The sequence below is a fragment of the Eleutherodactylus coqui genome, chromosome 1 (genome assembly GCF_035609145.1).
Source record: "Eleutherodactylus coqui strain aEleCoq1 chromosome 1, aEleCoq1.hap1, whole genome shotgun sequence".
NCBI classification, from domain to species: Eukaryota; Metazoa; Chordata; class Amphibia; order Anura; family Eleutherodactylidae; genus Eleutherodactylus; species Eleutherodactylus coqui.
Window position 1 is genome coordinate 161415517 of NC_089837.1, and position 13809 is coordinate 161429325.

Sequence of the window (13809 nt, forward strand, 5' to 3'; positions counted from 1 at the left end):
GACTCCCCAAAACCCTCCCAATATGTTCCATTTTCAGGCTTTGAGAACTTCACCTCTGTAAATGGGATTTAGATGTTCTGTGGACAGGGTGTGAGAAGCCGTATTGAAACTGCAGGGCAACTTCCCAAAAGTGCCTTTGTGTTCCTTGTTTTCTAAGTAACAGCAGGAGGCTTCCTCTCTCTTCGATGTGTACAAACACACAAGATGCCATTGGATGATGGGTCACTTAGTGGGAAGGAACCATGCTTCCTTTTGTAGTCCCTCCATCTTCTACATCCAGCAGGCAATCACCATTGCTTTGATGTTCACTGGGTTTGAAGCTGTTCTCATCCATCACTGACACGAAAAGGTTCCATAAAGGCCTGGGAGCTACTTCACCTCTTGATAAACTGTAGAGGGGAGCAGTGTGAACGTAGAGTGGTTTTGGACAGGGAAACTAAACCAAAAGGACGGCCACACATCTTAATTAAAAAAACATATTAATATTCCTGCCTCTATAGAGAACTAGACTAGAGGTATTCATCCATCTTCGTATTAGGATAATTAGTGTTGAGGGAAATGTATCAACAAGTAAGGGTTTATTCAAGACTGCAGATTTTCCAAACCGCTTCTGATCCATCCGCCACCAAAATAATCCTCTCCACTCCGATCCTGATCAAGGAATTGGAGACGTCCGGTTCATCGCTGGCCTCGGCAGTTCCATGTCTTTAGTACACATGACCACTAAGTCCAGCAATAGGTTGCTGCGGTCATATCCGTGATACATATGACATCTTTACTTCTAGTGGAGAGGACAGTGTTGTTCAGTGATAGACCCAATGCAATGTGAGAAGATGAATAATGGCTTTTAAAAACGCCATTCCCTACACTGGGGCACTGTCAGAAAACCTCTTTAAGAATACCATTAAAGTGACCTGGAGCCTGGGCAAATACAGATTGCTGCACCAGCTTTTCTGACTAGCTGGTATATATTGTGCATTAGTATGCATTATTATTTTTTTTATATTTATTCTTTATTTATTCAAGAAAGACATGTATATGTTCAACAGTTACAGGAAGCATATACAATTATTCACTTAGTACAGTGGTTGAATAAAAAAATTGCAATACAGTTTTCCAAGGTTTTTTCTTGGATTAGGCGGGGTGGGGGGGGGGAGGGAGATGAAAGGGGAAGGTAGAAGGGGGAAGGGGTACGGGCAACTAGAATTTTCCTGTAATATACAGTAGCTAATAACACGATATAACAATGTTAATATAAGGCATCCTTCGGGTAAAGGAATTTTCGATTTTAGGTTTCAAGTGTATTGATGTGAGAAGGGGTCTGTGATCATGTTTCATTGTGGGTATTCTATCGTGAAGTAAGGGGGTTGTTAGACCAACAGTCCCATGTTTTCTTAAATTGCTCATGTGTCCTACAAGCCCAGCTCGTTAGTTCTTCAAAGCGGCGAATTTCATTAACTTTGGCTATCCATTGAGTGAAGGTGGGAATTAAAGCTTTTGCTGCCGATAGGAGGTGTGTGATCAAGTTTGCTTTTGACGGTCTATAGTCTGTGGACGGTTTTGCCAAAAATGTGTGTTCTGGAAGAAGCTTGAATGATCTGCAGGCTACTTCTCTTATTTTATTTTCAATTTGTCTCCAGAAGGGTCTAATTTGTGGGCAGGACCACCAAATATGCTCCAGAGAGCCTATAGCTTTGTTGCATCGCCAGCACAGGTTCGAGTTTGCGAGTTGATAGGCAAATAACCACTCTGGTGTTTTGTACCAGCGAGTGATAAGTTCGTAGTGGTTCTCTTGTAATCTGATACATCTTGAATGTCCATGTGAGTTGCTCAGTATTGACTTCACCTCTTTATCTGATAGTTTTATTTTGAGCTCCATTTCCCAGGATCTGATGTATGTTGGTCTAGTTATGTCTTGGTGGGCAACATATTTTTTTTTGAGGAATGCTAATTTTCTGCTATGGGTGCTTCGAGCTGCGGCTACTCGCTAGTATGCATTATTATTTTGAGACTTCACCTACTTTGAGCAGCGCTGTCCATTCAGATAAGCATGTAGTGCCCTAGACTACTAATGTATACTATTGTATAGTGTGCATCAACTAACTAGAGAAGTGATTCAGCCATCTTTGTCCAGGCCTGGAGGGGTGCTTTAAATCAATAGTTCAATATCAATGTATTCCATTATTAAAAGCAATCTGTCACCATATTTATGCTACCCTATCTGAGTGCAGTATAAACTAGTGTAAAGCCCTATTTACACGCAATGATTATCGCTCAAAAATCATTCAAACGATGGCTTTTGAGCGATAATCGTTGCGTGCAAATGGTTCCATATTTCATTCTTCGGCTGAACGATGATGATTTTTAGGGGAGCTTAAAATTCATCATGCAGCCGGAGAGAGATCGCAGGGACTGCACACTGTGTTCTCCACTGGAGCAGCTGATTACATTGTATTCAGCTGATAGCCCATGCGAAGACAATGCAGCTGAGTGCAAAGTCCAGACAACATGCTAGAATTCGCAAACACCTGCTGGAGGCTCATTTACATGCAAATGAAGGTAATAAACTACTAATGGACATTAGTGTCCATTAGCAGTTTATGCAAAACAATCGCTAAAACTGTCAATCTTTCAATCGTTTGAAAGAGTGTCTTTGCGTTTAAATGGGCCTTTAGACCACCTGTCTGCAGTGATAGGTCACTTGCTTTTGACTTTATGTCAAGTATGCTAACAAAGATGGAAAGACAGCAGTCAATCAGCGGCAGGGAGGTAGGCAGGGGTGGTTGCAGCTCATCGATATCATGGACTACACTGCAGCACAAAAACACTGAGTCACTTACTTTTGGCTGCTGCTCTTCTCATAAAATCAATGCTATGATCAGGGTGTGGCACCAGTTTATTCTGCCCTTGGGGCAACATTAAAATAGTGACAGATTCTCATGAGACTGGAAATAATTGAGGTTTTAACAGATTATTTACATGGGCTTTAGATAGTTAATTACCCAACTCTGCAGGGAGGTTGTTCCAAACATGTTGGAGAAGTAACCACAGATCTTCTGTGGATGTAGGCGTGCTCAAATCCTTCTTTCTCTTCGTGCAATCCCAGACAGACTCGGTGATGTTGAGCTCAGCGCTCTATGGGGGCCATATCATCACTTCCTGGACTCCTTGTTCTTCATGCTGAATGACATTAGCTGTATGTTTGGGGCTGTTGGCCTGCTGCAGAGCCCTGATCTCAGCAGCAAGTCTGTCTGGGATTACATGAAGAGAAAGAAGGATTTGAACAAGCCTCCATCGACAAAAGATCTCTGGTTAGTTCTTCAAGATGTTTGGAACAATGTCCCTTACTAGTTCCTTGACAAACTGTGCAAGTGTACCTAGAAGAATTGATGCGGCTTTAAAAGGCAAAAGGGTGGCCACACCAAATATAGATTTGATTTAGATTTCTCTTTTGTTCATTCACTTTGCATTGTGTTAATTGACCAGAATTAACTATTAACCCTTCTATTCTTGGAAGCATTTGTAGCATTTTCTTCTGATTACAACGTTATGTGCAGTACTGTATATATCACTTGCTCCAAGCAGAACAAGGCTCCGTGACTTAGCACCTTAGATTCAAGGGTTTTAACTATGTACAGTATAATAAACATTTACTATAAACATTTTTCAGGTCCGCTACCGAAGAATAAATGCTCAATGGTGGCTTTCCATATCTTGAGAATGCATACAATATGATAATTGTGAAATATGTATTGCTCTATAACTGATCTAAATAGAATGAAAAACTTTTGACAAAAGGATGAAGACATACGGCTGTTTTTTTTAACCACATACACACAAGCTTAGGCTGGATACCTTAAATGGCCATGTTCTTTCACACCGCATAAAGAAAACATCAAATCTCACACTACAATTTTAACGTTAAAATAACACTATACAGATACCGGAGTTCAGTGAATAGCCTGAAAGGGGCATAAACCAAAATGGTTGGATGGGCCAAGAGAACTGACATTAGGAGAATGTGTGGTACATGTATTGGATACCAAGTACTACGTGTCATCCTAGATTTTCCCAAACACGAACTATGATAAAGCTGGCATAGATGGCAAAGTGACAGTGTGTTTATTTTAAGTCTTTGCAGTTGAGAGGTGCCAGGCAGAGCATAAAGGCACAAGGCGTTAATCTACCTGCCTGAGACCAAGCTTTTCAAGGAGTTTGAGGAAGTTAAAATGTAAACTCTCAAACATATTTCATCTGGCAAATCTAAAAGTGCCCCTAACATTACTATATTAAACTTTTATTTCTGAAATCTATAGCATAATTGGCCAATCGTTACCGGTCACGAGATTGCGTAGACGAGGATGGAATACAACATTGAGTAGAGGCGCAATGACATCATGCAGAAAGTAAGGGTTGTTCGTGCCATTAGGTTGCATAGTCATTTGCAATGGAAAGGTAGTTACTATGCTGAAGAGGATACATAGGGAGTATCGCTCAAGCACATTCAGAAATTGTCAGGAATTTTCCCATTTTCAAACATTTACTACAACAGAGACCATTTTTCAGCAAACAAAAAAATATTAAATACTTCTGTTTACCAGTCCTGTGTGTGCGCCAGATTTGTTGCTTTATGAAACCGCACGGCACGAACAGGCGGGTAAAGTTTATTTGACGAGCTCCTTAGTAAATGTCATTATTTGTTGTATTCTTATTTTTTACCATATTTATGCTATATTTTAAAGAGAATTTCGTAATAATCAATTCTGAAAGCCCATGGATTACAGTGCTAAGGCTATGCTCACACTAACAATCGTGGCTTTGCCGCGGATCCACAATTTTAAAATAAGAGTAGCACAGGAAATAGCGCTATTTTTGGTGCCAAAATGAAGGATACCACAACAGAACAGTGATGGATTAAATTAAAAGTCAACAGGGTCATTTGGGTGCTATTGGGCTCAGTCATAGAATATATCACTGCATGTGTAGGTGTCTCACATACACCCCCTAGTGTAAAGGAGCAGAACACCTATTTTACACATTGGGTTAGACTAGTACCTAAACTTCAGGCTTGGATCATTTAAACACAGTAACAGTTTCTAAGGCTGAAAAGAGACATATGTCAATCCAGTTCAGTCTATTATCATGCAACGTTGATCCAAAAGAAGGGATTTATCTCCATTTTAGATCAATTTCTTCCCAACTCCAAATCTGGCATTCAGAACTCCTTTCTGGATCAACAACCATTCTGAAGCAAATCAGTGACTGTAAAACATGTAATATTGTTGCACTCAAGGAAAGCACCCAGGCCCCTCTTGAACTCCTTTAACGAGTTCGTGGTCCCTACTTTCTCACGCAGAGAGTCTCAAGATTAGTCAATTTTATTTAGAAATGTTAAGACAATAAGACACACAAACCAATGTGTTTAACAATCTCCTAGTGATGTAACTTAGATGCTTACTCCAGTTATGAATCACAGTAAAAATAAGCCTGGGTTCACACAGGGCGGATTTGCCGCGGCCATTCAGAATATGTAGCATGTCCATTCTTTTTTTCATTCCGCTGCGGCCGCGCTCTCCTCTATGGGAGCGCTGGCCACAGCGAAAGAGCGAGCGGTCGGGCCGCTTCAAAGCCGCGGCGTTTCTCCCGGCGGAAATCTCGCGGTTTTTGCTGCGGCCAAACCGCGAGATTTCCGACGGGAATATGCCCCGTGTGAACCCAGCCTAAAGCTTTTTTAGTAGCAGCTGAGTGGACCAGGTAGGGAACTCGATGCTTTGTCAAAGGTGAGCAATCTATTAACCCTTTCCAATCCACTGTCTGACGTCTAAAAACATTATGATTTAAGGCTGTACAGCTCCGATGTTGGAAGACGACCACCGGGGTTCTCTTAGGCCGCCTGCAGACGAGCGGGTCGGTTCCGGCAGCGAAGATTCTCGCTGCGGGACCTGACCCCAGCGCCTGCAGGGAGAAGAGCGTACTTACCCGCGCCCGGCGGCCCCGACTCTTTCATGTGCCAGCGCATGCGCAGAACGGAGGCGGCGGCCGGGTGAGTGACATTTCTGTGCCGAAATAGGACATGCCGCGGTTTGTTTGCTGCACGAGATTTCATGCGCCCAAACTGCGACTGTCTGCATAGGAGTGCGTATTGTAATGCACTCCTATGCTGGCTTTCAGTGGCGGAAATCCCGCGGGAAATGCCACCGTGGGATTTCCGCCCGTGTGCAGGCGGCCTTACTGTATATTGCCAGCCTCTCTGCTGTCGGAGCCTATCCAATATGTCACCTAATGCAGTACTGGCTTTAGCCAGCATATAGCGCCGTTGTCTAACTGCAGAACAAAGAATAAGCCCCTTAGGAAAACCAAAATACAAATTGGATTGGAAAGGGTTAAGGGTTTATTCAAAAATCAAGGATAATATGGATTAGGGAGTCAATAGGTCACTAAGACCACGCTGAGAACCATTTTATCAAACGAACGAGTTAACTAAAGGTTTAATTGTAGGGTTACATACAGCAAGTTGGTTGTTGCATCTTATCACATCACAAACTCAATGGCATGCCACGACCATGGCTTTAATTTGAGGACAGTGGTGATCAGAAGGATATGGGCATCATCATAGAAGAACTAGAGCACTAAGAATCAGTCACCACAGTTGGGAGACATTCTGTGGAATTTATAGAGATTTTGATGTTCCAATATTGATAACGACAATTTCTTGAAGATCGATTGAAGCAGGCTTGCAATCAAGACGTCCATTAAGAAGACTGCCCTTCACACCGTAATATCGTCATCAATGCTATAGTGATGTTGCTCCAGAGCTACCTGGTGTGATGAATGGCACAGTGTGGTGTTCAGCTTCAAATGAAGATTCTGCCTCAGCAACGATCATCATTAAGCAAGGTTCTGGAGACGATGCTACAGTGGGCCGATCCCAGGGCTGTGGAGACGGTAAGCCAAACCTCTGACTCAGACGCCTCAATTTATCCAGATTCTGACTCCTCCTTATAGGACTCATGTTTTTAAAGCGATAAATTACTGTACTAAATGGTAACATCCGGCTTTTCATCACCATTATAATAAAATCATCAAGCTATTTAGATAGAATATAATTTCAGAAGACAAAACTGTACTAAATTCCTATGAAAGGAAATTTGCAACAAATTCAGCATTGTATTATACCACTTTTATATATATTTTTTTTATAAGCCAAAGTCAAAACATTTCTACAGACTTCATCAAAATGGGACTCTGACATGGCAGATTAATCAGCCAAAGCTGTGGAGTCTTATTTTGGGGTGCCAACAGCATCAACAACCGATTACCTCTAGAACACATTAGGGGCACATGGACGGCATATGTTGCACTATTATGTTGTGAGGGTACCCAACGGCATTTTCCAACAGTATGACACATGGCTTCACACAGGGAACATCAGCAGGTATGCTTTGCAGGGTGTCTCTCTGTGAGGCAGTGTACTCACTATATATATTACATATGCATGCAAATTTAGAAAACTTGAGTCACAAATGTGTTAGACATGAAAATACAATAAAGAAATTAAATCAAGAAAAAGAAATAGATCATTTTCACCTGGTCCAGCCTTAAAGCACCATCCTCAAATCGTTGTCTTCGTAAATTTTGTGCAATAAGATGCAGGTTGAGAACTGCTTGCTGAATCTCTTCTACTGTATGATCAGACGAGACGGGGGGCAGCTCCCCCACACCAAGCAGCTTGTCTGGACTTTCAATCATGCTTTGTGCATGGTCATAGCTCAGCTTCACACAAGAGCAGATAACACTTCGGCCAAACCATTCTTCAAGGATCTAAAGTGCAACGCAAAACACAAGTTAAGCCATTAGGAAGTCTGATAAGAACAAGACATCCATCTGCTATAGGTTTCAAAGGCCTATTTTATTTTTTTTTCTTCTTTCCATTAGAGGCTTACCCTCTGACAATAGTTTTTGCGGGTTTTTTTGTAAATCAAATGCTAGAAGTTGAAAAACCATAGACTCCTAAGGGCTCCATCAGACTGGGGAATGGGATATCAGGCCGTAAATTACAGACAGATATCGGACTTGCTACCATGTGAAAGCCCTGTGGATGCAGGGATGAAGGGAATCACAGCCATGGCAGAGTATCATGGAGTTCTCTCGGATCAGGCGCCCACTGTCAGCTCCATAAAACATAGGGTAGAGAGCGGAAGCGATCTCTGCCCTTGTGTAGTGACCAGCACTGGTAATTGCAGGAGCAGCAATCAGATTTTTATGTGAGCCCAACCTGCAATTATCAGACCTAGGCACTATATGGCTTGGAGCAATCTGTTGGTGTTCTTTGTGTGTTGTGGCGCTGCCAGTGGGCACCAATCAGCTGGGCTACTAAGCAGCTGACCCCAGTTGATCCAACAATTTATGACCTATCCTGAAGATAGGTCACCAATCGTAGTTGCCCAGAAACCCCCTTTTAAGGGAGCAGGAAAATAGCACCCACTGACCGAATGGAACTGTTATATGACGGAATTGAAAAGTGCCAAATAGACCTAGGTATGCCACCAAAAACGGACCCATGAAAATTACTTCCAAACACACAGTGGCACTATGTGACAAGAGCACAGACTCCAGGTCAAACTATAGGGGGGCATGTACCTTGAGGGTTCAACTATCCATATTCCTGTCTGGCTGAAAAAATGTGGCGGTGTGTCAAGCATGTATGTAGTTCTATTTTGAATTCCTAAGGGTTCAGCTTGGCTTCCTAACACCCATGACCAGTGAAGAGGGGCAACATGCAAGTGCAGCCAACTTCCCTGTATGCTGCTATGATAAGGGACAAGTCGGGTTCACGTTTCAGAGATAGGAGGGGGGGTCCTTCACATCCCTAATCTGATCTTGCAAGGGGAGCCTATAGTCAGTGCATACATATATTGAGAGAAAGATCCTCCCCACGACACTAACATCAAGTCTGACTGAACGAAATCCATTCAAGAGGATCCAGTCTTGCGGCGTACATTATTCTCGCCATCTTTTTATAAAAAATGTTTATAACCAAATTTAAGAATTAACACTTACTTTTCCCTGTGGGGTGATTTTCCATATGACAGAAAACGTTAATCTGTCTGCCATTGGGTTTAAACTGCAAAGCTCTTCACAAAGTAATCTAGGCAACATAGGGATGACCTGCAATAGAATAAAAATAGGGATCACAAAAGACTTATAGGAGAACATGGTCCATTTTGTAGTTTTAGCTAGAATTAAATACAGGAAAAGAGGGGGGGGGGGGGGAAGGATTTAGGGGAAAAATAATCATTTAAAAATGTAATGTCTAGAGTGCTAGAGGCTATTGAAGTATTTTCAGGGGAGATCCCTGCGGATCCTAAGAAATGTCTGTTGGGAGATAGAGCTTTACTACATTATGCATTCTAGGGAACTTATTTCTAGGACAAAAGATACATTTAGTTTGGAATAAAGAAAACCTAACCATGAAATGATAGTGAATTGCAAAGTAGGAAGCAGTGCAGGGAAGGTTGGATAGATATACCTGGGCTGCCAACTCGGGATCTACTTAATACGGTACCCATTCTGATGGTGTTGAGGGTATGCTCTTAAAACAATCTGACTGTACTGAAAGCTATGCTACAAGTGGGTCTTGGGAAATATTGTATTTGACCTTGACTTTTTGGCCTTGTATTCCATATGTATTACATTCATAAATGAAGGTCATCTAGTTGATATTCTATATATTTCTAATTCAATGGTCCTACCTTAATCATTACAACCGATTCTCATGACTGTACTGTTTTGCTGGGATGGTGGTGGGGTATTATTGTGCATGGGTTATCATCTGTATCAGTGTTTTAATTTATTGTTGTCATAAAAGACACAGATTTAATAAAAAATAGATTTAAAATAAAAATGCAAGGCCTGTCAACCACCAAGAAACTGTCCAAGAAAGTACAAACTTCTGTAGATGCAAAACTCACAAGGTAGGTGGTTGCTTCCACATTGTTATCAAAAGCGTGTGAGTACAAGACTACTACTCAGTGTGCGGGTGCTCTATTGCAAAGAAATAAACAATTTTGTGTTTGCAGTCCTAATCCCATGGGGATGCCACTATGCTATGGATGCTAGAATACTTTCCTTCTTTATTCTTCAGTGCTGCTTCGCTCTATTGTTGGAGGAAGGGGGATCTATTCTAAAGCATTTTCTCCTGTTTCTCTTACTTTTATGGCTGAAATCACAAACCTATACCTTTGCTAAATTTATCACTTGGCCATACATCTGGGTTTTCCTTGTTTTTTAAATAATTCGGTGTGTTCATTATTAAGCATAGACTTCTCTCCGGAGCATGAGAATGGGTATGAGATACCAGATTCACGTGTATGCTCTGAATTGCTAGCAGATTCTAGGCCTAAATCTTGACACTGTCCTCATAGCAAGAACATGGCATTGGATGTAGTACATGAAAAATATGTCTAAACTAGCAACAAAACCAATAAATTAATACTAGTATTCTGTGATTGAGTTTACAAAAAGATTTCAGCCGTGCAAAGTTCCTGTAATGTTGAAATTGTGACTTAAGGCAGTTGTGACTATTTTGGGAATTCCAGTATTAGGTAATACAGCACATGCTGTGACAGAACGTGCACCTTTACATGAAGTATACATACTGAAGGAAGTAAGATGAGCCAATGAGCCTCCTGGGTATGCTAAGGATTACAGTAGAGCTGAAACCAGATAATGTATCTTTCGCAGGTAGTGAATTACCCTATCAATGCACCAAGCCCTAAGGTTGAGTAATCCCAATATCCAGTTTAACGTGGAAGCATTTCCACGAAATGATCAGTCAATGAGCTAACCACATACATGTATTAGAGACAAGTGAGGACTGCAAAATTAGCCAAGTGGCATTCTTTAGCTATGGTCACCATTCGAGGCTGATGCACGCTAAAGTGGTTTAGCAATTGTGCTCTGTCTCCCATGTTTTGCCAAGGACATATGAAATTGGCAGCAGGTGATGGAAAATAACAAATACTGTGTTAATAATACAAGTGTTGGCTCACATGTTTGTTAAACAAGCACAAGTGAAACGTTTATAGAAAATCATTGCATCTTAGGAAAAAAGGAATACAACACTACGTTTTATTTCCATTCTTCCTAGGTGACATAGTAGCAGTTTTCGCCAGTGAATCACATTTTGTCCCCCTGACCCCCAAAAAGGTCCATGATAATTTACAATGTCAAACACTAGACATTAGTCCTACCTTATGAGTGAGTTAAAGGGGTTGTACCAAGATTGCAAGCTGTCCCCTATCTATAGAATGGGTGAGAACATGCTGAGCAGTGGGGGTCTCACTGCTGAGACCCCCTAACAATGTAAAGATCTGGGGATCTCGTGTTCCCAGTCCTCCTTACAGTGGGGTTAGTTTCTCCCCATTCCCCCACAGTTAGGAGCTGACTGAATGAAGCGCTCCATTCACTGTCAATACCCAAGCAGCACCTGCAAGGTACGGTTCGGTTGAACTCAAAGCCTCCAAGGCTGCCATGAATGATTGCTTATCAAGGCTGCCTGTCAGAATACAGGATAAAGCAAGACTACAGTATAGAATTCTACTGTATAAGTAATCAAAGGATGGTAAGTTCAAGTGCCATGTGGGAGCAGAAGAGAAATTTTAGTTTTGAGCAAAAAAAAAAAAATATTTTTTTTTTAAAGTTTGAAAAAACCTTTTCCAGCCTCCTAAAAAATTGGTATCACCATGACCACAAAGAGTTGACTGATGTCAGAAAAGGGTGTACAGTGTTTAGAGAAGCATTATTAATATAGAGAGACTAGAGGCCTTTTATCTTGTGGCGATAGAACGTAAGTTAGCCAACAGGTCCAGACCCTTAAGTGTCTTGTGTCTGCCCTCCGGTACTGACATCAATTTTTCATTTATTAGGTACCAATCATTTTGCGTTTGACCTTACAGAAATCTAGGGAGTTTTTGTGCCATGAATTAGCAATAGCCTGTTTTGTAGCTAGAAATAGGAAGGAGATTAGTTTCTTGGCATCAGAAGGAATATTACCAATACGTTTAATAGGGCCTCCCGGGGGGTTTTGTGTACATTGAAATTGTTACAGAATATATTAGAGTATACTTGAATCCAGAGTCGCTTTACCCGGGAATATGACCACCATATGTGGAGCATGTCGCCTGGGGTCGAACAAACCCAGAAACAGTTGGGGGAGTAATCTGGTACTGCATGAGCTACTCGAGTGGCGGTTAGGTACCAATGCAATAAGATTTTCTATAATGTTTCGAGCATTAGTATATTACGAGCACTACTGTTGGTAGATTCCCAGATCTGGCACCAGTCCTCCTCTGATAAGGCTTTACCCATATCTTTCACCCATTGTGAAACATAGGTTAACGGTGTTCGGTAGGGGGCATGGATCAGCCTAGAGTAAATATGGGAGAGAAGGCCTTTTGCATGTGGATATTTAAGACAGTAGATTTCACAGGGAATTAAAGTTAATGAGGAATTTGTATTCTTAAAAAGAGAGGGTATGAAGTGTTTAAGCTGCAAGTACCAAAATATTTCAGAGGGTGGCAAGACAAAGTTCAGTAAAATGGAGAATGGAGTGATCCTTCTTAGTGGGAGAAGCTCCCTTGTCTCAGGTACTCCCCCCTTCCCTTCACATTGCACCCCTTCCTCCTCCCCTTGTTTATTAGACATTTGGCCCTGGCCAGGCGGTACTCTAATTTACTTTACTAACAACTATTTAGAAATTTTCATACTAAGTATAAAAGATTTGCTCATCTAGGGAACCACTCATCATGGTTCTTTTTCTCTTTCTTACTCTTGCTATTATGACCGCCACAATGTTCTGATACAACGTAACTACAATATACCTTATTCTTCCTTTGTTTTACATTTTCAAATCTCAATAAAAATTGTTGAAAAAAAAAAAGTTAAAGAAGGTGTTTTAACGCATATATATTGGTGAAACACTTGTGAAGGTAATTAAAAAAGTGGTGACAGATAACCCACAAGTGCCATTGTTTATAGTTAAATCTAGCCCATATTGTATTCACACTTATTAAAAAGGTTTCTATCCTCAGATATTCCAGGACTGATGTTTGAAAAGAAGCAATCAATTACTATTACATTCTGGGTTAATGTGGGATTTCCACTTGGCAAATTTGTTTTTAGTGTCTGCTCAGTAACGTATGACTTTTTTTCCAAGTAAACATTGAAGCTGTGGTAAAAATCACAGAATCGTGTGCAACATACAGTAGATCAGAGACTATAAAATGTAGACAGAGGATAGCCCAACACTAGAGTATATTTAGCCTAGAATTGAAAAGCAAGCATTAAAAAGGGAATGTTCATTCTAGACCCCAAACATACACCTTGTTAGTCGTTTAACTTTCTACATATTGAAAACACAATTTTCATACCTTCTGTACAAGATACACACTGGTGGCCCTTTCACTTGCCATTAAATCAAGAGCATTCCCTTCTGCAACAAAATAGCTCACATCTGCAATATGTACTCCAACTTCAAAGTTTCCTGCAAATAAAAAGAATGGTAGATTGAGTTTAATATATAAGAGTATGCAGAAAGCTCCCTCTAGTGGCAACTGCAAGCAGCTAAAATGTTGACCATTTCCATCACCCCCATTGAAATGAATGGAGTGGTGCCACGCATCTCCATTCAGTCTAATGTCACCTCAGGTAGGTGCAACAAGGCCGCAGTAACGGAAACAGGGCACATGGGACCCCCTCAGGATCGTGGGAGTCTCAGTAGTGAAAATACCACCCATCAGACCTTTATAC

At 41.2% G+C, this 13809-nt stretch overlaps 1 protein-coding gene across 3 annotated transcripts in view; it reads right to left on the reverse strand.

Annotated features, from left to right (window-relative positions):
* DIS3L2 (DIS3 like 3'-5' exoribonuclease 2) overlaps window positions 1-13809 on the reverse strand; it is a 285607-nt gene that overhangs the window by 58882 nt on the left and 212916 nt on the right. For all 3 annotated transcript variants that reach the window (XM_066602644.1, XM_066602662.1, XM_066602653.1), the window contains 3 exons: window positions 13431-13543; window positions 9061-9168; window positions 7588-7821 (listed from right to left, as the gene is read on the reverse strand). In XM_066602644.1, the coding sequence (XP_066458741.1) occupies window positions 7588-7821; window positions 9061-9168; window positions 13431-13543 (455 nt within the window). The remainder of the gene's footprint in view (window positions 1-7587; window positions 7822-9060; window positions 9169-13430; window positions 13544-13809) is intronic.